This window comes from Apodemus sylvaticus, chromosome 18 (genome assembly GCF_947179515.1).
Source record: "Apodemus sylvaticus chromosome 18, mApoSyl1.1, whole genome shotgun sequence".
In the NCBI taxonomy this organism is placed as follows: Eukaryota; Metazoa; Chordata; class Mammalia; order Rodentia; family Muridae; genus Apodemus; species Apodemus sylvaticus.
The window spans coordinates 71,274,100-71,301,498 of record NC_067489.1 but is presented as its reverse complement, the minus strand read 5'-3'; the positions used below and the strand labels follow the sequence as shown (position 1 = coordinate 71,301,498).

The window sequence follows — 27,399 nt, the reverse complement described above, 5'->3', positions numbered from 1 at the left end:
ACATAGTGAGTTCTACCACAACGAAGACTATAGAGAGAGAGAGATCATGTCTCAAAATAACTAAAGCCACAAATCAAGTGCACATCCTACTTTAGAAAAAGCTGTGACACATGGCAAACAATAGCCAGGTCTTTAATTAGCTGAAGAACGTGTACTGTTCGGGAAAAGAACGTAAGCCATTGATTGGGACCACAGAGCTGGGACTCAGGCAGCAGTAGTCCAAGTCTGTGTATTATTTTCTCCAAGACAGAGTGCACTTAGCCCTCTACACACATGCCTGTACCCTGCACTCAGCTGTTGTCCCTAACATCTTTGAGGCTACAATCTGGGCCTCTCGGCAGGAGAACACAGGTGGGTATAGGGCCAGAAATGTCAGTGGACTAACACTGTCATTGGCTCTTGACCTTTCTCTACAGCTCACTCTTGTCTCTGCTTTGGTTCTAGAATTGCCGATACACATAATTCCTGCATCTCCAACAAGTTTGCCAATGATGGCAGCTTCCTGCAGCAATTTCTGAAGTTACAGAAAGCACAGACAAGCACAGGTGAGTATAGCCAGCCCTCCCACTCCAACCTCTGTCACCCAGATTCCCGGAACATTGTGAGCGACAATTCCCACCTCAGACCATTAAATGCCCTCACTGTTCCATATATGACCAACAGGCTTCTACCAGAAGGGTCAGGTCCTACATGTCCCATGACGGGCACAGAGGATTCCCAGTGGGTATGAGTGGGTCCCAAGTGCTGTGATTAAAGGCATGTACCATGTCTGCTTAGAATGTTTTTCATGTGAGGCCTGGGGCTGGGGCTCCGGAGCCTTCTGCTTGCATAGCATAGCAAGCCATCTCTTAGCCACCAAACTATCCTTACAGCTCGCACAGCCTTTGATGAGACAGGGTATCACTATGGAGCCCTAGCTGTCCTAGAGCTCATCCTATAGAGCAGGTTTGCCAGACAGTCATAGAAACCCACCTGCCTCTACCTCCCCAGGACTAAGATCGAAAGGCCTGCACTGCCATGCTATGCCTCCCGTGTTTAAGTTCTGACACAGGATCTCATGCAGCTTACATTGGACTCAGTCTGTTGTATAGTCAAGGATGATCTTGAATTCCTGATTCTCCTGCCTCCATGAGCTGTATGCCCCATGTGGTGCTGGGGATGGAACCCAAGGACGTCACACATGCTAGGCGAGCACCAGCCCAACAGAGCCTGGAAGTGGCAAACAAGACATGGGCCCAGCGTCTGAGCTTTTTTGTTCTCTCTCTCTCTCTCTCTCTCTCTCTCTCTCTCTCTCTCTCTCTGTGTGTGTCTCTTTGTCTCTGTGTCTCTCTGTCTCTGTCTGTCTCTGTGTCTCTGTCTCTCTTTCTTTTCTGTTCTTTCTGTTCTTGCTTATTTGTTTGCTTGCGTGCTTTTTTTTGTTTTTTGGGTTTTTTTTTTTTTTTTTTTTTTTTTTTTTTTTTTTGGTTTTTCAAGACAGGGTTTCTCTGTGTAGCCCTGGCTGTCCTAGAACTCACTCTGTAGACCAGACTGGCCTTGAACTCAGAGATCCGCCTGCCTCTGCCTCCCGGGTACTGGAGTTAAAGGCGTAAGATCTAACCTGGTGCTTGCTTTTTTCTTAGACAGGTTCTCTCAGGGCTGCTGAGAGCACTTGTTGCCCTTGCAGAGAACAAGGTTCAGTTGCTGGCACTGCCATGGTGGTTCACAACCACTGCAGTTCCAGGGTGTCCAGCACAGACTTATCTTGGGAATATTAGACACATACTTGGTACACAGATACAAATGCAGGCAAAACACTCACACCTTAAAAATCTAAAATAAGTAAATGAATAAAAACAGCCAGCAAAAAAGATAGGATCTCATTATGTGGTCTTCGCTTAGCTATCCTGGAACTCACTCTGTAGTGGGTAGCCTCAAACTCAGAGAGCTACCTGCCTTTGCCTCCCAAGTGCTGGGATAAAAGGTGTGCACTACCTGGCATTTTTCATTAAGACTTTTAGATCTGATTTTAAGTCATATGCCTGTGGGCCTGTATGAGTTCATATGCATCTTGTGGTTGCAGAAGCCCTTAGGTGCCAGAGACCTGATACGGATATTGGGCACTGGATCCAGGTTTTCTGCAAGAGCAGTAAGTGCTCGTAACTGCTGAACCACCTGTCCAGCACTGGATCTTTTTAGTAATGAAAAACACATGGGGAATTGTGGCATAGCCCCCACCCTCACCTCCACCTCATAGGAACCCACTGCTGGCAGGTCGTGTCTGAGAGTCCTGTGGTCATCATGTCCTCAGCAGTGCATAGCATCGTTTGGGGTAGATCATAGCCTCTCTCATTGGACGCTTTTCTGTTTAAGAAGGGATTCTCTTTATACCCAGAGGGAACCTACAGATCTATGGCTGTATTCAGTTTCTAAGGCATTGTGTAGCCAGGAACCCATTTTATGCTTATAAACTGAGACTTTGGAAGATAAGTCTGGAGTGTGGAGCTTCCTCTGCCCCAGCCCACCTGCCCATCCCCAGGGAGCACGATATCTTCGCCTTGTCACACCCATGGGATTGGTTTTGTTTGTGGGGAAAGAGGGTAGTGGTACTAAACTTGGGTTCTCATGAATGTTCAGTAAGTGCTCCACCACAAAGGAACTCTCTTTTGGCTTTTCATTTTGAGATAAGACTTGGTTGAGATTTCCCAGTTGGACCTTGAACTCACTCTGTCTCCCATGCTGGTCCTGAACGTAGTCCTTTTGCCACAGTTTTCTGAATAGCTGGGATTGTAGGTCTTCATCCCCAGGTTCTGTCTACATGTGGGATCTTAGGAGGGGACCATGTGTACCCCAGCACATCCTCCAGTTTACCCCAGAGGGTGGATATCCAGGCACAGCCTAGTTGGAGCTTGTTGTTACGGAAAGACTTTCAAGCTGACTCAGCCTTTGTCAGAGGAGGACATACCATACTGTTCATGTCCTTTACCCTCAGGGCCTCAGGGCCAGTTTACAAAGACTGTGATTGGACTGGAGAGATGGCTCAGTAGTTAAGAGCACTAGCTGCTCTTCTAGAGGTCCTGAGTTCAAATCCCAGCAACCATATGGTGTCTCCCAACCATCTGTAATGGAATCTGATGCCCTCTACTGGTATGTCTGTACACAGCAACAGTGTACTCATACACAGAATAAATAATTCTTTAAATGAAAGGTTATGATCTGGAATGTAGAGGCTGGAATCTCACCTAGGAACTGACCTACCTTTTACTCTGGACGTGTTGTGTTGAGGCCCTGGCTTGTCCTCTTCCAGCTCGGAACCCTGAAAGTCCTTTCCCCTGGCCTAGAAATAGCACTCAGGGATGCTTAGAGGTCTGGGATGTTTGCGGTGTCTGTATAATGGCAGTGTGCACACAACAGTGCCTTCTGCAGATCTCCAGTGTGTTTTCTTTTTTCCAACCCCAGATTCAGCCCCCAGAGCCCCTCCCAGCATGCCAACACCCAGCTCTTTGAAGAGACCCCTCCTGCTCAGCAAGCGAACGGGCCTGGGGCTGGGTAGCCCAATGGGCCCTGTGAAGAACTACTCACATGCCAAACAGCTGCCTGTTGCACACCGCCCGAGTGTCTTCCAGTCCCCTGATGATGATGAGGAAGAGGACTATGAGCAGTGGCTGGAAATCAAAGGTAAGTTATAGGGCTGCCATGCCTCTTCCCACCATCCGGCAGCCGTGCCCAGAGCCAGGGGCAAAGTGCTGTGGCCGGGTCAGCAGCTCACGTTTGCCTAGGTGAGTTTGGGCAGAGAAAGCCACCGTGGCAAGTTCTGGAGCAGCCCTTCTAAGAGTACTAGCTAGCCCTGTTCTGAGAACCGTGGCTGCTGTCCTGGTCCATAGAAGACTTTCCTGGACAGGCTTCATGTATACTGAAGCAGGAGCTGCTTTGGCTTTCTCCACATTTTGGGCCAGAGGTTTGGAATGTGAGGATGGGAGGATGCACTCCAACATGGGAAGGTGGTTTCTGGTCTCAGACTGACAGTGCTTATCTAGTAATCCATTCCATGTTGTTAAGAACAAGGCCCTGTGACAGACAGCAAGACCCTATGGAGAGCTGGCTGTGCATCCTGACACAGAGCACAGAGTGCTCATTAGCTATGACATGTCAACCTGTTGTGGATGAGGGTCCCCAGACGAGGTTGGGGAGCACGTCTCAGGTGTTCTGCCCCTTCCTGTGGCTCTGCTAATGCACTACAGGGCCTCCCTCCCAGCTCATCTCAAGGCCTTGGCACCTGTTTGGGGCATTGATTGATAGGGCCTTAAACATGCCTGCTTCTGTACACAGAAATCAGGTAGTATTCTAACTATGCTAGTAGGAAGATGAATCTGGAAGGAAATCCTACACAAAATACCCCAGGACTCACTGGACCCTTCTTAGGTCATGTGTGCCTTTATATGGTTTATCCCATTCCTGTGCTTCCTGGCAACCAAGCAGCAAGGAATATGAGATTAGCTACAGGCTCAGCGTCTACCCTAATGGCCACACATCAGCTGACAGTGAGCTATTTTCCTTGTGATACTCATAACAAGACACAATCCATTACTGTGACTAACAGACTCAGCCTTAGGACTAGGCCAAAGAGAACTGCAAACGCAAGTCTCACCTGTGTAATACAGGCAGCTGATCCTCTGTAATGAGAGCTCTTGGGCTGGGGATGCAGCTCAGCTGGTGCAGTGCTTCCCTAGCAGGTACAGAGTCTTGGGCTCCATTCCTACAACAGCATAAGCTCAGGCATGGTGGTACAGGGCTGTCATCCCAGCACTCAGGAGTTGAAGCAAGAGGATGGGGAATTTAGGCTAGCCTTAAACTAGTCCAAGGACCAATATGTCTCAAAATAAAAACAAACCAAAAGTTAACACTATCTATGAGGTAGTGCTTGAACTGGAGTGGGTGTCCTGGTGCCCAGAGGGCACCTGCTAGCATACTTTCCCAGCACAAACACAGACCATTTGCTAAACAGCTGGCTGTGAGTGTATGGGGGTGCAAGAGATTACAGGAGATTACCATAGAGTGCTGTATGACGGGGTCAAGGGGAGTCCAGCAGAAATATCTTGGGAGCCAGCTTCCAGATAGTGAACTGAAGTCTATCCGGTCTTCAGATCAGAGTATGTAATCATTCTGAAAGGTGACGTTGTTAGAACTGGAAAGATAGCTCAGTCAGGAAAGTGCTTGACTTTCTCATGGCTTCTAAGCATGGGGACCTGCTGGGTTTGATTGCAAATCCTACATTGAAGAGTAAAAGAAAATGCTGGATGTGGTGACATTGCTGTAATCACAGTGCTGGCACTGTGCAGACAGGTAGGGCTTACTACTCAGCCAGCTTAGTATACCTGACAAATTCCAGGGGAGACCCTAAATCAGAAATTAAATTTTTATTTTATTTTTTTCAAGACAGGGTTTCTCTGTATAGCCCTGGCTGTCCTGGAACTCACTGTGTAGACCAGGCTGACCTTGAACTCAGAAATCCGCCTGCCTCTGCCTCCCAAGTGCTGGGATTACAGGCGTGAGCAACCATTTCGAGGCTAGAAATTAAAATTTTAAAAAGAAAAGAAAAAAGTTGGGGAGATGGTTCAGCAATTGAAAGCACTTGCTGCTCTTTCAGAGGACCTGTTTGGTTCCCAGCACCCACGGCTGGCTTACAGCCATCTGCAGCCGCTGTTCACGTGGCACAGACACCCATACTACAGAACACTACAAACAAAGCACGTCTGTTAAAAAGACAAAATGAAAGAAAGAAGGTGGAAGAACTACTTTGGCCTCTTCTTAACAAGTGCTCACATGTACATATAAATACGCATTCAAAAGAAGTCACTGTCTCTTAAAAGCCCCCGGGCATGTTGGCTTTCATCTTTAACTCCGGCACCCTGGCCGCAGGTTCAAGGCCATCCTTATCTCCAAGTCTTTGTGGGACAGCCTGGGCTACACAGAAAAACAAAACAAAGTCCAGGGTAGAAGGGGAAGACCTAGAATGAAAAGGAACCAATACTTTATGCTAAAAGCTAGCATAAATAAATAAATAAATAAACAAATAATAAAAAATAAAAAAAAATGTAGTGCTAGCAAGGTTGCTCAATGGTTTAAGCACCCTTATGCTCTTACAAAGGATGTGGTTTCGGTTCAAAGGACCTACATGGTATCTCACACATTTAACTCTGGTTCCAAGAGATCAAACACCCTTTTTGGCTTCTATTGTACACACTTACATACATGCAGGTAAAATACTCATACACAGAAGCTTAAAAATAATTTTTGTAAAGAACATTAACATACAGAGAGAGAGACTTCCCCGCTTCTCAGTGGCCCTTTTAGCTTCAAGATGGCTCACCTGCTACAGGCCCTGCCAGATTGTCTGACTGTGGAGACGAAGCACCCTCCACAGAGTGTATGGGTGGTCAACAGCCTCCTGCATCTCCCAATCCTCTTCCCTCTGTCGTTGCGGTCTATAGCAAGAGTGTACCTAGTGACTGTTGGGTGTGTGAGGTGGAGCCCCGTACTGACAGCCTCCTTAAAGTTTCACCCCCAGAGGGAGCCGAGACTCGGAGAGTGATAGAGAAGCTGGCCCGCTTTGTGGCAGAAGGAGGCCCCGAGCTAGAGAAAGTAGCTATGGAGGACTACAAGGATAACCCGGCCTTCACGTGAGTACTGCTGGGCAGGGCCATGCTGCTCACATTGGTGGTGACACGTAGAAGTGCGGAGAGTTGACACACAGCCTAGGCCAGGGAACTCCGGGTAAAACTCAGGGCCTCTTATGTGCTAAGCAAGGACTCTAATGTTGAGCCACGTCTCAGCCCTAAAGGAGGGTATTACTGTTATCTGGAAGGAAGTACTGGGGGTAGACTCCTGGGTAGACTGTGCAGTTTGTGCACCCAGCCTTAGGCACTTTGTGAATGCCCTGCACTGAAGCCTCAGCTTCACCTACCACTGAACTCATTTCCAATGTCCAAATCTTCTTTCCAGATTTTTACATGATAAGAATAGCAGGGAGTTCCTGTACTACAGAAAGAAGGTAGCTGAGATCAGGAAAGAAGTCCAAAAGCCACAGACAGCCACCCAGAAAGGTAAGTGGTCAGAGTAAGGTAGGGAACACTGGTATGTGGGCAGCCAGACCCTGTGCCCTCATGGGCACTGGGAGTCCCCCTGTGGGTACACCAATATTCCTGCAGGTCCCCCCAGGGCACAACTGTATTCTTAGCATCAGGTTTGGCTCTAGGGTGTAGGGTCGTGGCCTGTCAGGAGCCACATGAGGGTGGGGTTCTATGAGGATGCTCATTCAGACATGGGAAAGGGCCAAGGGAGTATTTGCTCATCAGTCTAGTTATCCCTGGCAGGATCTGTGCCCAAGGCAGGGGTGGCTGAGGCTAAGGAGCCGGGCTCTGCACAGACAGCAGGAGGTGGGCAGGGTGGTCTCTGGGTCAGGGGCTCTGACGGGCAACAGGAGTCTGACATGTGAAACATGATTGAATCACTTCACACTTCTGCTTTGTCCTCCCCAGGAAAGAGGGTGAGCCCCCCAATGCCATTTACTTTCAAGGTGGGGTGGGTGGGGTGGGATTGTATAGTTGTGATATTTCTGTAACTTTGGTCCCAATAGTAATCTGATTCCTGTTTGCCTGTCTCTCTTTGCACCGTTCCTAAGCCAAGCCCCGCTCACTTCCGAGGGGCTCTTAGCAGGAATTAGGCTGTTGGGTGTGGTGAGTTGAGCTCAGTACTGACAGCCTGCTTAAAGTTTCACCCCCAGAGGACGAAGAGGCCAAGAACCTTGCAGAAAAGTTGGCCAGGTTCATAGCAGACGGGGGTCCTGAAGTGGAGACCATCGCCCTCCAGAACAACCGTGAGAATCAGGCCTTCAGGTAAAGCTCTAGGTGCACGTATAGACAGTAGACTGGAGGGAGGAAAGGTTTGTTTTCGCTCATGGTTTGGAGGCCATCCTCCATTGTGGCTGGGAAAGTAGAGTGGTTTATGGTGTCTTCACTGCCAGGAAGCAGAGAACACCTGGATCGGGGCCAGACTATGGCTTGAAGAGCCTCTAATAGATCCCTCCTAAAGGCTCCTTCCAGAGTTACCACTTAAAGGGATGAGGTGTTCAAAACATTAGTCTGTGGGGGATATTTCAAATTCAGCTCACCCCAGCCATGGCTTATGCAAAAGACAGGGACTCTAACCTAGGAATTTCTTTTTTTCTTTTTTCTTTTTTCTTATTAAGAGACAGGGTCTCACTATGTAGCTCTGGCTGTTCTGGAACTACCTCCTTAGACCAAGCTGTCCTGGAACTCGAGATCTGCCTACCTCTGCCTCCCGAGTGCTATCACACTGGGCTAGCCTGCGTTTCTGACTTCAGAGCTCATGAATATGTTTCCTTAGTGGTATCTGAGCAGACACACTGGATTTTTAGGTCTCTTTCTCCCAATTACTTTGTTGCCTGTAACAAATGTCAGTTGCTGGCTGGACTCATAGCTCACAGGAGGGTTTATATTGGGTGTAGTCTTGGGATGTCTTTTATGATGAGTGAGCAGTAGGGATCAGGAGTCTTCAGGTGTGAGGAGAGGGAATGCATCCTGTGATCTGATCCCAAACAGGGCTGGATCACTTTTGGACCCACCTGTGGGTGAATACACCAATTCTGAAGTTGAGACTCATTCTGCCATTTGCTCTGTGGTCTAGAGGGCAGTGTGCTGTGGGGCTGACGAGATCAGCAGAGTCGAAGTGCAGTGAGAACTACCAGCAGCTCCTGTTTCTCCTATATTAGTCTGTGGAATCTGGTATGACAGGTGTGTGCCACCACACACAGCCTAATGGACCCCATAAAGTTATCTAGTTGAGCTAACTTAAAGAAGAACTCTTGTTTTTCATGTTCAGTTTGCTGTGGAGGGCTCTGGCACAGACTGCTGAGAAGAGTGATGGAATTGTCCTGTGATCTCCAGCCTCTCAGGAGGCATGGTCCGCCCCTATCCAGCCTTTACTGACACGTAGTTGGCTCAAGTGGCCCTAAGCCTCTTGCCTAGCACTTTGTCTGCATTAAAGGTGTGGCAGTAGATGCCAAGCCTTAGAATAACTGTCACTGTCACTGAGCCAACCTGAGATGCGGGAAGGCTGACAAAAAGGTGGCTGACAGAAAACTATTTTCACACTCACCAGACTGGGTAAGGGATGGGGCATTTGTTTTCTGGCTTCCACAAGGCATGTGAGTTCTCATGAAATGGACAGTTCAGCCAGGCGGTGGTGGCACATGCCTTTAATCCCAGCACTTGGGAGGCAGAGGCAGGCAGATTTCTGAGTTCGAGGCCAGCCTGGTCTACAGAGTGAGTTCCAGGACAGCCAGGGCTACATATAGAAACCCTGTCTCAAAAAAAAAAAAAAAAAAAAAACCAAAAATAAAAAAGAAAGAAAGAAAGAAATGGACAGTTCAGCCTTATTTGCTGAATTAAAATTATTTCCAGCTTTTGTGAAAAAGGTCCCTGACAAAAGCAACTTAAGGACAAAGAGGTTTATTTTGGCTCTCGGGAGAAAGACCACAGTAACTTGCTAGTAGCTAGTTACAGCCAGTCAAGAACAGAACGAGTAAATGTGCTCCATGCACTTTCTCCACTCTGTTACAGAGTGGAGGTCTCTGTACAGGGGATGGTTCCTCCTACAGTAAGCAGCTCTTCCACCTCAACTAATGTAGTCAAGATGACTCCTCACGGACATGTCCATAGGCCAGTCTGACCCAGATGTCCTCCACTGAGACACTCTTCCCAAAGGATTCTAGATAGTGTCAGGTTGACATTGAAAACTAACCATCGCACTTGGGACTACATATGAGGGCCATAAAGCCCAGGCCTGCCATGTAGGCCGTTGCTGGGGACCTCTGTGTGCGGTCCACCTGCTTTTTGGCATTCCTGGCTTATAAGGTGTGCCCATCACTCCTGGTCCCCTGGATACCCCAGTTCAATGCTTGGTGAGTTGGGTGTTGTGGTTTACTTCCAGAGGAGAGGCAGATGGATTTGAGTTTAAGGCCAGCCAGGGCTACACCGTGAAACCCTTTCTCAAACATACAACAAAAAGAAAAAAGCCCCTTGTAACCACCTCTCAGAAAGCCAAAGGCACCTTACTACAACTAGCCTCTTACCACGTGTGTCAGTTCCTGGCATACTAAGTTCTTTTTTTTTTTTTTTTTTTTTTTTTTTTTTGAGACAAGGTTTTTCTGTATAGAACTGACTATCTTAGAACTGACTCTGTAGACCAGGCTGGCCTGGAACTCAAAAGATCCACCTCCCCCAGTCTCCATAGTGCTAGGATTAAAGGCATGAGCCAGCATAGCCTGATTCAAATGCTGAGTTCTTTTTTTATTTGAAAGATTTTATTTATTTTATGTGAGTATACTGTTGCTGCTTTCATGCACACCAGAAGAGGATTTAGGACCCCATTAGAGATGGTTGTGAGCCACCATGTGGTTCCTGGGAATTGAACTCAGGACCTCTGGAAGAGCAGCCAGTGCTCTTAACCACTGAGACGTCTTTCCAGCTCTCAGATATGAGTTCCCAGGGGCAAGGAAACCGAGGCAGGAAGCGTGGTTTGGGAAGCATGCCCCAAATACTGAAATACTGCCCGGCTGCTTTGTCTCTTTTTAAAAACAAAATCTTTCTTTAAAAAAATTTATAATAGAGCCGGGTGTGGTGGCGCATGCCTGTAATCCCAGCACTTTGGAGGCAGAGGCAGGTGGATTTCTGAGTTCAAGGCCAGCCTGGTCTACAGAGTGAGTTCCAGGACAGCCAGAAATACACAGAGAAACCCTGTCTCGAAAAACCAAAAAAAAAAAAAAAAAAATTTATAATAATTTTAACACTCCCTATATGTGCACCATGTGACGGAGGCCAGAAAAAGAGGATGTGAGAGCCTATGGAACTAGACTGTTGTGAGCTGCCATGTGGTGCTGGGAACCAGACCCTAGTCTTTCTTAAGAGCAGCCAGTGCTCTTAACCCCAGAGCCATCTTTCCAACCCCCTTGTCTCTTTTACAAGTGGTCTTTTTTGGTCATGCTTAGACTATGGCCCAGGAATACAAAGGAGATACCACCATCTCCCACTCTTCCTGTCCTGCCCCCCTGCAGATGGCAGATATTGGCAGGTTTCTTCTAGCTGTCTCCAAGGGCTCATGCAGACACATGGGGCTTTTAGAGGGTCCTTGCTTATGCAAAAGGAATCCACCATGTCTGATCCTGTGCTATGGTCTCATGTGTCCTCTGGTGCCCCACCAAGAATTTTGCAAGCTACTCGGTGAAACTCTTCAAAGGCAGCTACCTCTGCCTGTGTGCGAACTGCACAGAGCAGGACTGTCTCTGTGGCTTCAAGCATTCTGAATCAGTTGCAGCTCATTTTTGCCCTCAGGAAGGTGTGTGGTCTCTGTTCAAACTACACCATTTTATAGGAGAGACAGAGCACCTGAGCATAAGACAGTCATTAGTCAGGCTTCAGGCAGACCCCGCGGGACCTATGCCCCAGCTCTCTATTAGGTCCCGCTCTGCTGGGATCAGCCTCCAGGTTCCTGGGTACAGGTCTGCTCCTCAGTCCAGGGTCTTTCTTGGTATTTGCCACATGAGACTGGGAACACTGGGTCAAGTTACTCCATTCTACCTGTCAGAGAAACAGGGAGTGGAGAGGAGCTGGAGTTGTTGCCTCAATCCTACTGTATTCCCAGCTGCCTCAGGACAAAGGTGAGCTTTCTGTCTACAGCTTCTAGAGGAAGAGTGCTTCTGTCCCCAAGCCACTTACTGTAAGGTGGGGCTGTGTCCTTCATTGTCAGCCCTTGGGGACTCACTAGAGATACTGGATTTGAAGGGGGGGTACCCAAGGTCTGTGTATAGTTACCAAGGATCTTCTGATGTAAGGTCACTGCTGTGTTGGAGGTTCTGAGGGTACCTGTCACATCCCCAGCAGGAGCCTCTGTGACTGATGGCACCTGATAGGTGGCCAGGCTTGCAGTAGCCTCTGGGTGAGACCTGAGGAGACAACGGTGCTGCCACTCTGAGTGCATGCAGCCTGATCTGCTCTACCCCAGCAGCAGGGCCAGCTCTCAGCCTGGCTATGGTGTCCTCCACTTTCTTTTGCAGTTTTCTCTATGATCCCAACAGCCAAGGGTACAGATACTACAAGCAAAAGCTGGAGGAGTTCCGGAAAGCCAAGGCGGGCTCCACAGGCTCCCTCCCTGCTCCTGCTCCCAACCTCAGCCTGCGGCGGAAGTCTGCTCCAGAAGCCCTGTCAGGGGCTGTGCCCCCCATCACTGCCTGCCCCACTCCAGTGGCCCCAGCACCCGCTGTCAACCCCACTCCATCCATCCCCGGGAAGCCCACCTCCACAGCCGCCGTGAAGAGGAAGCGGAAGAGCCGGTGGGGGCCTGAAGAGGACAAAGTGGAGCTTCCCCCTGCGGAACTGGCACAGAGGGACATGGACGCCTCCCCGTCACCTCTGTCAGGTTGGGGGCCCTTTCTTGGTGGTCCTAGGGGTTATATGAGAACATGGGCCACATTTTACTCCCTTCTGTGGCTGGGTACTCTGGGCTATTTATGTATAGCATCTGTGCAACTGGAACTAGCGCTCAGTCTCCATTGGGAATTGGTCTCGGACCTCACCAACACTAAAGCCTGTGACTACCCGTGGCCCTTTTATACAGTTACATACTCAGAGCCAGGCTTGGTGGCACACCCAGTCATTCCAGAAAGCAACATCAGGGGATTGAAAGTTCCAAGCCAGTCCTGTCTCAGAACATATGTGCACATGCTCACGTATCCGTCCTGGTAGCTATGAAACAGTCTCATTGTGGTTTTTGGTTTAGTGGGCAATGTTTTGAGAGTCTCATGTAACTGAGGATGGCCAGAACCCCAGTCCTTTATCTCCTTGATATCAGGATGGTGTGTTCTACCATTCTTGGCAAAGTGTAATAAGTAGTACTTTACTCCAGAGGCTGTGTATGTTGGGCAGGAAAATAAGATTAAGCGTTATAGAGTGCTGGACATGATGACACACAGTTTAATCCTAGCACTCAGGAGGCGGGTGCAGGTTCATCTCTTGAGTTTGGGGCCAATTCTGTCTACATAGTAAGATCCAGGCTAGCCAGGTCTGCATAGTGAAGATGCCTCCCCAACAAGGACAGAAACGTTAAAGGACAAATGATACATTGCTTTTGATGCCTAGTGTTAAACCCAGGGCCTTAATAGAGCTCTGTGTTTTCAGGTGACAGGTGTAACCTACCCGACTAACTTTATTTATTTTTATTTTATATGTTTGGATGTTTTATCTGCATGTATATCTGAGAACTACATATATGTGTTGCCCACAGAGGCCAGAAGAAGGTACTCTGTCCCCTGGGATTGGAGTTATAAGTGGTTGTGAGCTTCCATGTGGGTGTTGGGAATCAAACCCAGGTCCTCTGGAAGAGCAGCCAGTGCTCTTAAGCTCTGATCTATTTCTCCAGTTTTCCAATCTTTTTTCAGACAGTCTTATGTAACTGAATCTATTCTCAGATCTTTACTATGTGACTGACACTGACTGAACTTCTGATCCTCCCCCTTCTACCTCCCAGTACTGGGATGGCATGTGTACCACTCTCTCTGGATTGGGTTTCCATGAGTGGCTGTCTCCTGCAGGTGGCAAGTCTGACATCTGTCTGGAGTCAGACTCTGCCTTTTTTTGTTTTTGTTTTTGTTTGTTTGTTTTTTGTTTTTCGAGACAGGGTTTCTCTGTGTAGCCCTGGCTGTCCTGGAACTCACTCTGTAGACCAGGCTGACCTCGAACTCAGAAATCCACCTGCCTCTACCTCCCAAGGTACAGGCGTGCACCACTACCGCCCGGCTCCCATTTGTCTTCCTAACTTCACTCTGGTGAGGATCTGTGTATCACCATATGACTTAAGAAGCAACAGAAACAGGGTCATCTTCTCTGCTCCTCAGTCTTCCAGGAACGCTTTCAGTGTTTTCACCACGAGGCTTTTTCTTGTATATGTCTGTGCTCTCGACCGATTCCTCTCCAGCATGGTGGACAAGCCTACTGCCACCACTCCAGCCTCAGCCCTTGCTGAGGTTTTGTGTAGTTGCTGTACAACTTGTTGCAACAGTTGTTAGAAACCCATTTTCAGGGCTGGAGAGATGACTTGGTGGTTGAGGGCATTGACTGTTCTTCCTAAGATCCTGAGCTCAAATCCCAGCAACCACATGGTGACTCACAACCATCCATAATGAGATCTAACGCCCTCTTCTAGTGTCTGAAGACAGTTATAGTATACTTACATATAATAATAAATAAATCCTAGAAAGGAAGGAAGGAAAGAGAGAGGGGGGAGAGGGAGAGAGAGAGAGAAAGAGAGAAAGAGAGAAAGAAAGAAAACAAACCCATTTACAGGGTTGGGTGTGTGTGGTCTAGCAGTGAAAGCTGGCCTGTCAGTCATTACAAGTCCTGGGCTCCACCCCCCAGCATCCCCGGCTGCTGGTGTCAAAGTAGCACACAGCTTTCTAACCTGCAGGATGCCCTCTCCCCTTCAGTGCTGTCAGTGCTGTCAACTTTTGCTTAGTGTGTTTTGGAGACTTTTTTTAAATGTATATGGGTCAATGGTTCCCTCTTCCCAAGTAACTACATAAAACCAGCCAATACAGCTCCACAGGGAAGGCTGTCTGGGCAGCACATGCATGCTTGATGCATTCAAAGCCTAGAAGAAGGTGGCATCAGATCCCCTGGAGCTGGAGTTACTGGTGGTTGTGAGCCACTGTGTAGATGGTGAGGAATGAACCCCTGTTCTCTGGAAGAGCACCCAGCACTCACTGCTGAGCCATCTCTCAGCCCAGTAGATTTGTTGGTGGTGATCTTTTCAGTCAGTGAATCAGGGTCTCACTGTGCAGCTTGGAAGTCACTAGGTAGGCTAGGCTGACCTTGAACTCAGAGATCAGTCTGCTTCTGCCTCCCAAATGCTAGGATGTGTGTGCCACCATGTGTGTGCTAGAAGCATGTCTGTTTCTGTCTTGTCTGTCCATGTGCATGGTTTATGGTCAGCCTCTGAGCCAGGTCACACAGACGGTCCTGTTCTCTGTCCATGAAGCACATGGCATACATATTCATCATAGAATCACCTTTGACCTTTACTTCTCACAGCTGTTTGAGGGACAGCCAGCATTATCTCTTATTTCTTGTCCCGAGCTCACATGGGTATGGGGTGGTCTTTTGTCGTCTAAACTGGCGTCAGTGACTGAGGAACTTTTCTGACCATCAAGCTCGTCCTGGACCGGCCCCTCCCAGTCGCTCACATTAGCAAGAAAGCGGCCCCTGTCCTAGTTAAGGTCACTTGCTCTGATGAAACACCATCAACAGCAGCAGCTTGGGGAAGAAAGGGTTGATTTGGCTGATGCTTTCACGTCAGTGTTCACCAGTGAAGGAGATCAGGACAGGAACCTAGAGTCAGGAGCTGATGCAGATGCCACAGGGGTGCTGCTTACTGCCTTCTCTGTGTGGCTTGCTTAGTCTCCTTTCTTGTAGGACCCAGGACCACCAGCCCGGGGATGGCACCATCCATGATGGGCCAGGCCCTCCCCCATTAGTCAGTAATTAAGAAAACACTCCATTGGTTTGTGAGCAGCCAGATCTTCTGGAGGCATTTTCTCAGTCAGCGTTCCCTCTTGTCATATAACTACGTAAGACCAGCAGCACAGCTCCACAGGAAAGGCTGTTCTCCTGGGTCCTGGGCTTGCCTGTGGGTGGGCATCCAGACATCTCCAGCCGTGCAAGGAGCAAAGCTCCTGAGCTTGTCAGTGCCAGTTGAGGGCCAAGAAACAGCCTGCACCAGAAGCAGGCTGGGGACTTCTGCTGGCCACAGAAAATCCAGAGCCCTGAAGACGAAGGCACCACAGCTGTGGTCCAGAGTAGCAGCACAGGCTCCAAACAGTAGGCCTAGGTTCTCATCCCAGTGGTCCGTGTTGTCTCTCTCTGAGACACTCACTGCCTGCCACTGGTGGAGTGGCCAACAAAAGAAAGGTCCCTTCTTCTCAGCCTCATGGGTCCTCCACACCCATGTGTGCTCCTACACTCCTCAGGCAAAGATCAAGGGTGCACTGGGAGCCTAGGAAAGCCCAGGGCTTCATGTATGCTGGCCTCTGTGTGTGTGTGTGTGTGTGTACGTGTGTACATGTTGCTGGGCATGAAACCTAGGGCTCCTTGTGTATGGGCCAGACACTGCCCCTGAACAGCATCCAGCCCTGGTGGGTAGTTGAAGGGGAGTACCCCAGCCCCGAGGACTCCATGGACTCAGTCCATTCCTGAGCGTTCTGTGTGTGAGCATGTAGAGATCTGGCTTCCCTTCCCAGAGTGTTTGGTGGCTTCTGTCAACCAGACTGGCAATAACTGCACTTCCCCGAGGATCAGCACAGCTCCACCCCAAGTTCAAAAGATAATGCAAAATGTAAATGTCAGTAGCTTTGGGGATAGCTGGTTATCTTCCCTGAAGGAGCCACTTGGTAGAGTCTTGTGTCCGACTAAGTTCAATGGGTGTCTACCCCGGAGAGCATGTGCGTGTGGTACTGACTGAGGACTCAGGCCAGGTTTCTGTTCTGGGATATGGGACCCTCTCTGATCCTTAGCCACATTTTGTGGCTAAGGGGTTGTGAAGCCTCCTGGAGGCTTCTTTCTAAAGATGTGAACAACCAGAATACATGAGTGCCTCTACCACAGTGGAGCTCCTCTGGGTCTGCCTGGACCCTGTATGGGGTGCCATGGCAGAGTTGAAACCAGGGGTGCCACTTTCTTACTGTTCTGTCCTCTGTTTTCTGTCTCTAGTTCAGGATCTCAAGGGCCTTGGCTATGAGAAGGGGAAACCTGTGGGCCTGGTGGGTGTCACAGAGCTGTCTGATGCACAGAAGAAGCAGCTAAAGGAGCAGCAGGAGGTAAGGCCACAGGCGGGTGACTCAGCTCTGCCCCTAGATGAAGGGTTACGTGAGTATCAGTGTATGAGTGCTAACTGAGGAGTCCACAGGGGCGGGGCGGGGCCTAGAGACTGCTCCTACAGAGAGGTCTCCCATTTGATCTCCCCTCCCAGCTTCCTCCACTGTCTGGGTATTCTATTCTCTGGGACCCTGATGATCTGACACAATGATGTCTGACCTTACTGTCGAGGGGTCAGCCGGGTAGGTTAAGTGGGATCCCAGCCCCAGAGCTCCTAGCCCCACCTTATCATAGGCCTTCAGACTGATGTCAGCTACTGTCCTTGTTCTGTGGCTGAGAGTCCCTATCCATGCTGGGACATGGGTGTGACAAGTTGTAGCTCTTGCCCCGCCCTGCTCTTCTGAGTAGGGCGATATTGTCAGTGAGCGCCTGCCTGTCCACGTCACAGATGCAGCAGATGTATGACATGATTATGCAACACAAGCGTGCCATGCAAGACATGCAGCTTTTGTGGGAGAAGGCGCTGCAGCAGCACCAGCATGGCTACGACAGTGATGAGGAGGTAGACAGTGAGCTGGGCACCTGGGAGCACCAGCTGCGACGCATGGAGATGGACAAGACGCGGGGTACATGGGCATGAAAGGAGGGTGAAGCCCACTTACCTGCACCCCTTGGTCATGGTACATGGTTCAGAGGCTCCACCTCTGCCTCGGTTTCCTCAGTGAGGGAGGTGAATCCAGAAGTAGCACCATTGCCATCACTACTGCCTCCTCCCTTACCTCTCCTCTTCCTCTCCTCTCTGAGCAGAGTGGGCAGAGCAGCTGACACAGATGGGTCGGGGCAAGCACTTCATCGGTGACTTTCTGCCCCCTGATGAGCTGGAGAAGTTCATGGAGACCTTCAAGGCCCTGAAGGTGGGGAAGCTGATGGGCAGGCACTGTCAGGACGGGACCTAACGCATAGTGCAGTGTCTTCCAGCCACAGGAAATCACACTTCAGAGCTGGGGCACAGGGATAGCTTTTTTTTTTCTTAAGGCAGGGTCTTGTCATGCAGTCCTCACTGATCTGGAACTTACTGTGTAGACCAGGCTAGCCTTATTCTTTTGTCATGTACCTCTGCCATCCAGTTGCAGAAAGGTATCGCCCTGCATGCTGCCCGACTGGTGGGCTCAAGAACCAGTGGGCTGATGAGGCATGAACTGGCTTCTCTTCGTATCTATCCCACAGCCACGTCTGTTAGCATTCTGTGTGACAGATTGTTCCCAAGCCGGGTGTGTAGAACAAATTGCTCTTAGAACATGAGCTACTGTTTGCCAGTAAACTGTTAATGTCCCAAATGGGCCTTGTGAATGAATGGTCACCTTACCACTTTTGACTTGAGTGCCTGGAAGCTCAGCCCCTGGGAGACAGCAGAAGGATAAAGATTTGTTTCCCGTGGAGTCAGCCACTGAGGGGTGGGGCACATGGGTGGTACCAGTTTGGCTTGAGGCTAACTAGATAATTGGGGCAGGCAATGGAGTCAGAACTAGGGCTTGGACAGCTGTAGTCCCCATGGCTGGCAACTTTCTCCTCTTCTGTTGCAGGAGGGCAGAGAGCCAGACTACTCAGAGTACAAGGAATTTAAGCTGACGGTGGAAAACATTGGCTACCAGATGCTCATGAAGATGGGCTGGAAGGAGGGCGAGGGGCTAGGCACTGAGGGCCAGGGCATCAAGAACCCAGTGAACAAGTGAGTGCTGCCACAGGGCTTTCAGGGAGCACACGCGTGGACAAGTCCTGCGGTTCCAGAACTAGTGACAACTAGTCTGGTTTCACTAGTGTGTGGAGCCTTGCTACCTACCCACTCTGCATGACCTTGAAGCTGGCCTCTGACCCCATGTCTGGATGAGTCTAGGACCTGCCAGCTCTGCCACCAGTGTCCGACCCAGTACCCTGTACCCTTCCTGTCTGTCTCATCCTGGGTCCTACTCATGACTGCTGGCTTTCCGCAGGGGTGCCACCACGATCGATGGAGCTGGCTTTGGCATGGACCGGCCAGCTGAGCTCTCCAAGGAGGATGATGAGTACGAGGCCTTTCGCAAGAGGATGATGTTGGCCTACCGCTTCCGGCCCAACCCTCTGGTGCGTGCCTCGCTGACTCCTCACAGGATGTCAGCTCTGCCGCCTGGAATGTTCTGGAGGGAGGATCTATGGTTTTCCATTAACACTCCTTTGATTTTTTTTTTTTTTTTTTTTTTTTGGCCTTCCACAGAACAACCCCAGACGGCCCTACTACTGAATATTCTGGAAACACAAAGTCTACTTTCAGATTGGCCATCTTTGGACTGTGGAATGTTCTGGCATCCATCTCTGCCCTGTTTCACAAGTGTTGTGCTGTGTATTAAAGTCCCAATGCTCATCTGTCCAGCATCCCAGTTCCTGTTGTCAGAAACCCCTTTGTCCCTCTCCAGTCCCAGTGAGGCTCATCATTGAGTTCACAGAAACTGGAGACCAGCCAGTTGATTCAGACTTTACCCCAGGCAGAGGAAAAAGAGGCCTCCAAACGCTTCATAAAATGTGCATGTGCTGGTGTGTACTGGGCACAACTGGAGTGGGGGTGGGGCCTGTCTAGAGGCAGAGACCTGGGAGCTGGGCTGTCTCATACACTGCTCACTGCATAGCTGCAGGAGCCCGGCTGGAGGCTGTGGTGGACAGGGGGCTTTCCAGCACCAGTCTTTGCAGCTCCATCCGGTTGGTGCTGCCCTGGGCCCTCCCCAGATCTCTCCAGCTAGTCAGAAGTCCTCAAGAGAGTAAGGAGGATGATAAATCTGAATACCCCGCAGTCCTGCTCCTCTGGTCTTCCATCTTCCCAATGTTTCCCCCTCCCAAGTCCAAAGACGAAGATCTGGTAAACACGGACATAGCACAAACGACCAAAAGTTTGCAGCCATGAAAGGCAGAGTTGAGGGAAGGGCTAAGTAGGAGGAGTGTGGCCAGGGGCTGGGCTGTAGCTGTGTGCAAGTGAGGGCAAGGCCTGGGGGCGGGGCCGCATAGGGTGTGGCTGCGCTCCTGAAGCTCCCTCGGTGTGTAGGGCTGGGAGGGTTGTGAATGGGGCTTAGGGAAGGGACTATTGTGGACTTGGTGAAGGGACATCTCTACAGTCCAGCCTCACAGGTAACTAGTAGGATGTGGGGGCGGAGCTATAAACTGGGTGGAGGTAAGGGGGCGTGGCTGCAGCCTTGGATTGATTAAAAACTGGGAAGGGACGCTGCTACTACTACAGCTTAGCGGTGCAATCAGTAAATGGACTGAGAAAGGGAGCTTATGGGCGGAGTCTCGTGGTAGCAAGGCGGGGCCCCTGCATACTAGCCAAGAACCCCAACACGGGAAAGGGTGGCGGGGCGACCTTTGCGCAGGGCAGGTTCCTGGCAACCCAGAGCTCTGACGCGCTGCGATCACGGAGCCAAGCGTCCCAGAGGCCTCGCCGGGGTCGTAGTGCTGCTGCCATGGACGACATCCCGCCCCTAGCCGGCAGGACTGTGGCGATGTCGCTCTGCGCCCTGCCGGTGTCCTACGTACTCAACCAAGTTTCGGCGTTCTCACAGTGCGTTTTTGTCCATGAGGACCATGGGGCAGGAGGGAGGATGAGGGGTAGCAAAGTCCCATAGGATGGGAGATGGGCCGGGGGAATGGCCAAGCAGGCAGAAATCCCTCTCCAGCTGCGCTGTCAGGAAGATGAAGTTGTAAGTTTCTGGGAAAGGGTGATGTGGAGCCATAGTGGGTTGGGGCGTTTACAGATATTCCAGGGATGCATGCTGTGCTGGTTCCAAAGTCGCCCAGGGTCAAAGTATTTTCCTAGATAAAGCCCAGCTCACCCAACTCCCCTGGCGCGCATGCCCTGTTCCATCATCTCTCAGTCCTAGAGTTAACTCCCCCTACGAACAGTGACCAGCCTGTTCTGACTTCTATCTTTACATAGACCTGGTGGTCCAGCAAGTTCCTCACTCCAAAGCTCAGGCGACCCAAAGAGTGGGGTAGAGAGGGCCTTAGCCATAGGTCTGACTCCCTGGTCCCTGTCTCCTGGAGTCTGAGTGAGGCCAGGAGACGCCCTGGCCTCTGGGAGTCTAGGTCCCTTCATCTGTCTGAGTCTCACTGTAGTCACCAGTAAGGGTCACAAGTTCTGTACGGTGTCAAGATTAGTGTTATTGGCATTGCTGGTTAAGTAAAACCAGGCTGAAGTTCATGAAATGTGGGTCTGGGCAGTTCAGGAGAATTGAACAAACACTTGCTGTGTGGCACAGGACAGGTAGATGCCCCTCTCTGGGTTTTGGTTTGTTTGTCCAGCTGTGTTAAGGGAAGCCCAGAGAGCTGGCTTGCTGTTGTCTGTGCGGCTAGCTGGCCTGTCTCATTAGGCTATGTAACTGAGGTACATCTGAGCAAGAATGGGAAGAGCAGTTAGAGACATTGGGACTTTAGTTGGGAGACACTGGGAGCCTCAGGGATACTAGATAACCCTCCCCATCAGAGCCCGACCACATGAAGTGCTCACCCTTCGTGAGGCTCAATGACTGACCAACCAGGCAAAGCCAAAGGAATAAGTATGAGCTAATGATGGACTTCCTGGAACGAACAGAAATGGATAGGGATGTCAGATGGGGCTTCCGGGGGAGCACTATGGATAATTCTGAAGGAGGAGTAGGGGTTTGCCGAGTAGAAAACCTAGTCAAGAAGCCACTGATGGAGAGAGAAGCTCATTCTCCTTTGCTGGCACTTTTGGAATAATTCCTGTAGGAGGTCTCACCCAAGCATGGCCTCGGTTTCCCCGCTAGGCCCCTGTGTGTGGTGCTGACGAGTGCTCTGATACTGGGTCTGCTCTTCGTGGCAGTCTACAGCCTATCTCATGGGGAGATCACCTATGACCCTCTCTATGCTGGTGAGTCACTTAGGGGTGCTGGGGAGCAGGGTTCTCTGGGCAAAGGCCTCTATTCTAGACTTGGGACCAAGCCAAGGACCTCTGTTAGTCTTTGAATGGTTCCCATTTCCTGTAGAACTCAGAGGGCCTGGAATACCGTTAGACTGGAGAACCTCAAAGGGTGTCAGCTTTCAGAGAGAATTAGGTCTCTCTCCCTTATTCCCTCCCCAGCACTCATGTAGCCCAGGCTGACCTGAACTCCTAATCTCCCTGCCTCTACCTGGGTTCTGAATACTAGGGTAACAATAACCCTTTGCCCAGCTCCATCAGGTGTCCTTCATCACATACGTAGAATGGGTGCTGTTATGTGTGGCCTGGTCACTTTGCCTTGGACCTGGTGTTTCTTTTATTGTTTTTTGGGTTTTGTTTTTTTGTTTGTTTGTTTGGTTGGTTGGTTTTTGAGACAGAGTTTCTCTGTGTAGCCCTGGCTGTCCTGGAACTCACTCTGTAGATCAGGCTGATCTCAAACTCAGAAATCTGCCTGCCTCTGCCTCCCAGAGTGCTGGGATTACAGGTGTGTGCCACCGCCGCCTGGCTGGACCTGATATTTCAAGCCCAATTCTAAGCTGAGCTAAAAGCTAGTGTGCAATCCTAGCACTTGGGAATCTGCAGCACGAGGATTTTTCATTGGTCCCAGAGCAGGCATCGTAGGCTGCAGACCCCGTGTCAAAAGAACAGAACCTGAGGTTGCCCAAGCCCAAACTGCCATTGTGTTGGCTTTAGCCGTACCCATCCTTGGCCCTGTCCTTGCCTGTGTCACCCACACTCACCTGCTCCGTCCCACCTCCCATCTCTGTCTTCTCAGTCTTTGTGATCTTCTCCTTCACCTCGGTGGTCGACCTTGCGATTGCACTCCAAGAAGATGGCTACATGATGGGCATCATGGATTTCTACACCAAGGAGGTAGTGTGGGATGTCTGGGTGTGCTCCCAGCCCCATCATACATGTTCCTGAGCCCCAGTCCTGCCCACAGGGTGAGCCCTACCTACGCACAGCGCACGGCATCTTCATCTGCTACTGGGATGGTGCTGTGCACTACCTGCTCTATCTGGCAATGGCTGGTGCCATCCGCAAAAGGTGAGGGGACAGGAGACTAGGAGCCCAGAAGGAGGTTGATTTCTGGAGTGGGTCCCAGGTCTCTGGGGAACCAGAAGTGTTTGAGAAGAGGTATGATCTCCTGGGGATGGCTAGAGAACGTTCCAGGTTGTCACCAGGTGTGGCTAGCTGGAGACCCACATTCTGGACCATTGATACAATTCCCACTGCTTACTGTATGGTGCCATCCAGGCACATACTGAGCATGCTCAAGACCACATTCCATCTCTGGCTACTAAAATTAAATAGTCCAAGAGGGACCCAGAGATAAAGATCCAATATGGCCTCCGGGCCCTAGCAAGGGCTTGAGATGGAGGGTTAGTGTGCCACAACTCTCCCCCTTCCCTTCCCTTCCCTTCCCAGGAAAAGGTACCGGAACCTTGGGCTCTACTGGCTGGGCTCCTTCGCCATGAGCCTCCTGGTGTTTCTCCCGGGAAACATCCTTGGTAAGGCCACAGACTCTGAGACGCCAGCCGGGCACATGTCTAAATAACCTGGGCCAGTGGCCAGCACACTCTACTCCCTTTCCACTTGGAAGTAAGGGAAGAGGGCACTAATCCTGATTCTGCTCAGGGTTTCTCAGAATGCTCTTCACAGAGGAGCGGGGTTTGGTGAAGACTTGCTAGGTAGGTTTTTGAAGATAGGGCAGAGATGATGAGTCCGTGTTGAAATAGCTCAATACTGATCGAGGGGGGCTGTGGGAGCCGCTTCCCCACAGGGCACACAGCCTCTTAGGGAGGTGGAACTCGGGAAGTTTGACTGTGTTTATCCCACACTGCAGGGTGGGGTTCTGGGCTGTAGGGAGGCTCCAAGATACCACTACTGGGCAGGAAAGCTCAGTCTGAGATGTGGGAAGCTGGAGCTGGATTGGGGTTCCGGGACCTGTAACGAGGTTGGGGTCATCGCTTCTCAGATTCTTGGTCATCCAGGCACTGCTGGGAGTCTCTGAAGAGCAGAGAATAGAGTCAGGGGCCTGCGGGCTGAGGACAGCATCCAGCCTGGGGTCAGGGGAGAGAGGGAGCTTTGGCTTGTTCCAGTGGGGCAAGATTGTCCTTAGCTTGGCAGAGGCAGGCTTGGTGGCAGTTGTGGCTGGGAATGCAGAGAGGCCTTCTATGGGAGAATTAGGCTGCAGCTCTGTACACAAAGGCCTTCCCCAGGTTCCTCCGTGGATATTGACAAAAGAGACAGTCCACGGTTCCATGACAGTTTATTGTCATGGTGGAAACCATACTCAATTTCTCAGGGTAGGCCTGAGATTAAATACCTTTTTCAGGGAGGAATGTCTTGGAAGGGAGGCTTATTGGCTAAGCCCTGAGGGCATCTAGGGACCTCATTAGCATGTTTGGGGTCTATGTGACCACAGAACATGTTTCTGTATGTGAGGAGCATGGCACATATTCCAAGGCAGGAGTCTGGCAGGGATCTGGGAGTCGCCTCAGCCTCAGGCGTGTGCCCGAGTCCCTGGGTCTCCACTCGCTCTACGTCACCCAACTTCCTGGCATGGTTTGATGTCCCACAGGGGTCATCTAAGTTGGGAAGCAAAGACACCCACACGCGGGTCAGGCAGGCCAGGGGAAGGAGCATGTGGGGAGCCATGAAGGCAAAAGCTTGAGCAAGGACTGTAACTCGCGTGGCCAGGTGGGGCTCTCGCGTGGCCAGGTGCCATTAGGGGCTACTTCCTGAGTCACACTCTCTCTCACCCTGGCAGGTAAATACAGCTCAGAGGTCAGACCTACATTCTTTCTTGCCATCCTGTACATGCTGGTTCCATGCTGGGCCGGCGTGCGGATCTTCAACCAATCCCGTGGACCAATCTCCTACACCCCTGACGTGGTGAGTGTCCCCACCAACACCTGACCTGAGCCGTGAATGGTGGCCTGTGCCTGTCGTTCCAGCACTGGGGAGGCTGGGACAGGAGTACCATGAGTTCAAGGCCAGCATGGGCTTTATGGTAAGATTGTCTCAAAACCTCAGGGACTCAAATGTGGCTTGGCAGTAGGACAGTGGCCTAGAGTCACCCAGAAGGGGCTAGGTGTATGGCTCAGGGTTAGAACACTCGCCCAGACTATATAAGACCTAGGTTTACCACTCAGTTCATGTCTAAATGACTGTATACTTGGGAAAGCCTCCTTGGTGCTTAGGAGGGTAGGAAGGAGCATTTATTGAGCATCTACTGTGTTTCCGACCTCTCTGGCTAGCTCGGCTTTTTCCTATGGTGCAGGTACAGGAAGAACAGAAGAAAAGTCTCCTACAGCGCCCGGCTGACCTGACACTCATAGCATACCTCATCCTTGCTGCGCTCTTCACTGTCTTCCGGGGCCTGGTGAGCCCGCGTTGGCTTCCCTAAGCATTCTCCTCCCACCCCCCTTTAGCCTGCTCTTCCCAAATCTATTTCCTTATTCGTTGCCAAAAGGACAGCGTTCTCCTAACTGATCACCCAAGGAAGTTCTTCACCAAGTCTGACCTGAGTGTTTCATGACAAACACCTATTCCCTGTAACCTCTTCTCTCGATCTTATGGTGAACCCCAAGGTGAGGGGAGGACTAAGAGGCCAGAGTGATTATTGTGGGCTCAGCTTGAGAGCTGGAGTTGGGAGGGGCCTTGTGAAGTGTTCCACATGGATGGTGTTTTTCCGTGTATCTTAGGTGGTACTTGACTGCCCCACAGATGCCTGCTTCACCTATATTTACCAATATGAGCCCTACCTTCGGGACCCTGTGGCCTACCCAAAGTTGCAGGTGAGAGGCTAGATGGGAGGTGAGGGCTGTGGTCCTGGCCAAGCTTCTATAAAGCAGTTGCCTGACGCGCCTGCCATGCCCACTTTAGGTGTGGTGAGACCCAGGTGCCTAAGGACGCATCCCAGAAGCACTTCAGGGTTTTGTCCACCCCTTTGGTTACCCTAGCATTTAAGAACATGTCTCATTCGCCCAACCTGAATCACATGCTCCTGTCAATCATGCTAGCCTTGGAAAAAGGCCAGAGTTCTGCAGCTGAGTGCAGACTTAGTGTGGGTGATGGGAAGGGACCCCACAGAGAGGAGCCTTGTGTAGACGTCCCCCCCATCTGCTCACGGGCTGTGGTCTCCCCTAGATGCTGATGTATTTGTTCTATGCTCTCCCGTTCTACTGCCTGGCTGCCTACGCCCTCACCTTCCCTGGGTGTTCCTGGCTGCCTGACTGGGCCTTGGTATTTGCTGGAGCCATTGGCCAGGTAAGGGGTGGGGATGGAATAGGGGTCATGATGACAGACCCAGGCCCAGAATTCCCTAGTCTGGGGGAGGGCTTGATGGCACATACTCCTAGCCACAGGTAGCTCCTAGCACCCTGGTCCGAGCTACAGAGAATGGTAATGACACACGGCTCGCGGGTGCACGCTGCCTGCCCTTGTGTAAGCACACACCTTCCATTCCCCAGCCCTGAAGAAACAAGCAAAGCCTAGGTAACAAACAGAAGCCGGGAGGGAAGGACGGACAGGGTCTGAGAGGGGTTGCAGAGTGGAAAGATTGTGACCTATGAGATAAAGGGAAGGCCTCCCTGCGTGGCAGCAGAACTGAAAGGCAGTAAAGACACCAGGAGAGAGGCACGAGGCACTGCCGCTAGATGCTGACAACTTTGAACTCTGGCTCCGAGCATGTGAGGGAGGTAGGGAGCCGTGGAGGGACCACAGCTATTTCTGGATTTCCGGCAGGAAGAACAAAAGCCTAGACCCAGCCAAGGCAGGGGGACCCGGAGAGGGATCTCCGGGGGCGGTGACAGCTGTGATGAGGAAAGGTGGATGAGAGAGCGGCAGGAATGTTTAGAGCTGAGCACTTGCTTTGGGGAAGGAAGGCGCGAGTGGGCAGTGCCTGGGGCTCGGCCTGACCCGCGCTCCCCTGCATCCGCACCAGGCGCAGTTCTCACACATGGGCGCCTCCGTGCACCTGCGCACGCCCTTCACCTACCGAGTGCCAGAGGACACCTGGACCACCTTCTTTCTGAGCAACCTGCTGTTTGCCCTGGGTCCCCACCTGCTGGCTTTCCGCTGCCTGTGGCGGCCCGCCTTCTTCTTGAATGCAGAGGCGCTGCCATTGCCCCAGGACCAAGGCAAGAAGCAGCAGTGAGCATGCGCATCTCGAGACTCAGCCTGTGAAGCTGGCGTTGCCCTCCACGGTGTTGGCTGTGGAGTTACGGACATGTGGAGAAATTGCAATCCAGGCCAGAAAGGAGCGTAGGCGCTCTTGCTGCGTCATTGTGCCTCAAAGGTCACGAGGACTCTGATGCCCTCTCCTGGGGTCTAGCCTTCACCTCCTCCCATCTTTTTAATAAAAGCCCTTCTGATGTCTACAGCATCACCACCTAAGTGATTCGGGGAACTGGAGCAAGGGACCGTCTTCTTGTACCCCATTAGGGGAAAGTGGGGTGCTCACAGCCACAGTGGCTATCTGGAATCAGGGCGGCC

General features: G+C 51.0%; 2 protein-coding genes across 3 annotated transcripts in view; both read left to right on the top strand.

Annotated features, from left to right (window-relative positions):
* The window catches only part of Sugp1 (SURP and G-patch domain containing 1), a 28,084-nt gene extending 8,768 nt beyond the window's left edge, over window positions 1–19,316 (top strand). The window contains exons 3-14 of the mRNA XM_052162241.1: window positions 445–545; window positions 3,436–3,654; window positions 6,533–6,656; window positions 6,979–7,079; window positions 7,748–7,871; window positions 12,110–12,471; window positions 16,812–16,918; window positions 17,365–17,542; window positions 17,724–17,830; window positions 18,500–18,645; window positions 18,908–19,037; window positions 19,168–19,316. Coding sequence (XP_052018201.1) covers window positions 445–545; window positions 3,436–3,654; window positions 6,533–6,656; window positions 6,979–7,079; window positions 7,748–7,871; window positions 12,110–12,471; window positions 16,812–16,918; window positions 17,365–17,542; window positions 17,724–17,830; window positions 18,500–18,645; window positions 18,908–19,037; window positions 19,168–19,194 — 1,726 coding nt within the window. The 3' untranslated portion in view covers window positions 19,195–19,316. The remainder of the gene's footprint in view (window positions 1–444; window positions 546–3,435; window positions 3,655–6,532; window positions 6,657–6,978; window positions 7,080–7,747; window positions 7,872–12,109; window positions 12,472–16,811; window positions 16,919–17,364; window positions 17,543–17,723; window positions 17,831–18,499; window positions 18,646–18,907; window positions 19,038–19,167) is intronic.
* Window positions 19,317–19,420: 104 nt separating this feature from the next.
* Window positions 19,421–27,286, top strand: Tm6sf2 (transmembrane 6 superfamily member 2). Of its 2 annotated transcripts, none has more exons than XM_052162246.1 (11): window positions 19,421–20,069; window positions 20,288–20,499; window positions 21,725–21,828; window positions 22,673–22,770; window positions 22,841–22,944; window positions 23,326–23,408; window positions 24,671–24,795; window positions 25,184–25,285; window positions 25,608–25,700; window positions 26,053–26,172; window positions 26,849–27,286. In XM_052162246.1, the coding sequence occupies exons 1-11, from the start codon at window positions 20,004–20,006 to the stop codon at window positions 27,059–27,061; spliced, it is 1,320 nt and encodes a 439-aa protein (XP_052018206.1). In that variant the 5' UTR covers window positions 19,421–20,003; the 3' UTR covers window positions 27,062–27,286. The 2 variants fall into 2 exon arrangements, with proteins under 2 accessions (XP_052018206.1, XP_052018205.1); XM_052162245.1 differs by having other exon boundaries at window positions 22,673–22,773.
* The last annotated feature ends 113 nt before the right edge of the window (window positions 27,287–27,399 follow it).

Coding starts and splice junctions, on each gene's coding strand:
- Tm6sf2 (XM_052162245.1), top strand. CDS start 20,004: ATGGGGCTTAGGGAAGGGACTATTGTGGACTTGGTGAAGGGACATCTC. Junction 22,774..22,840: donor ATTTCTACACCAAGGAGGTA/GTGTGGGATGTC, acceptor TCCTGCCCACAG/GGTGAGCCCTACCTACGCAC. Junction 26,173..26,848: donor TTGCTGGAGCCATTGGCCAG/GTAAGGGGTGGG, acceptor CATCCGCACCAG/GCGCAGTTCTCACACATGGG.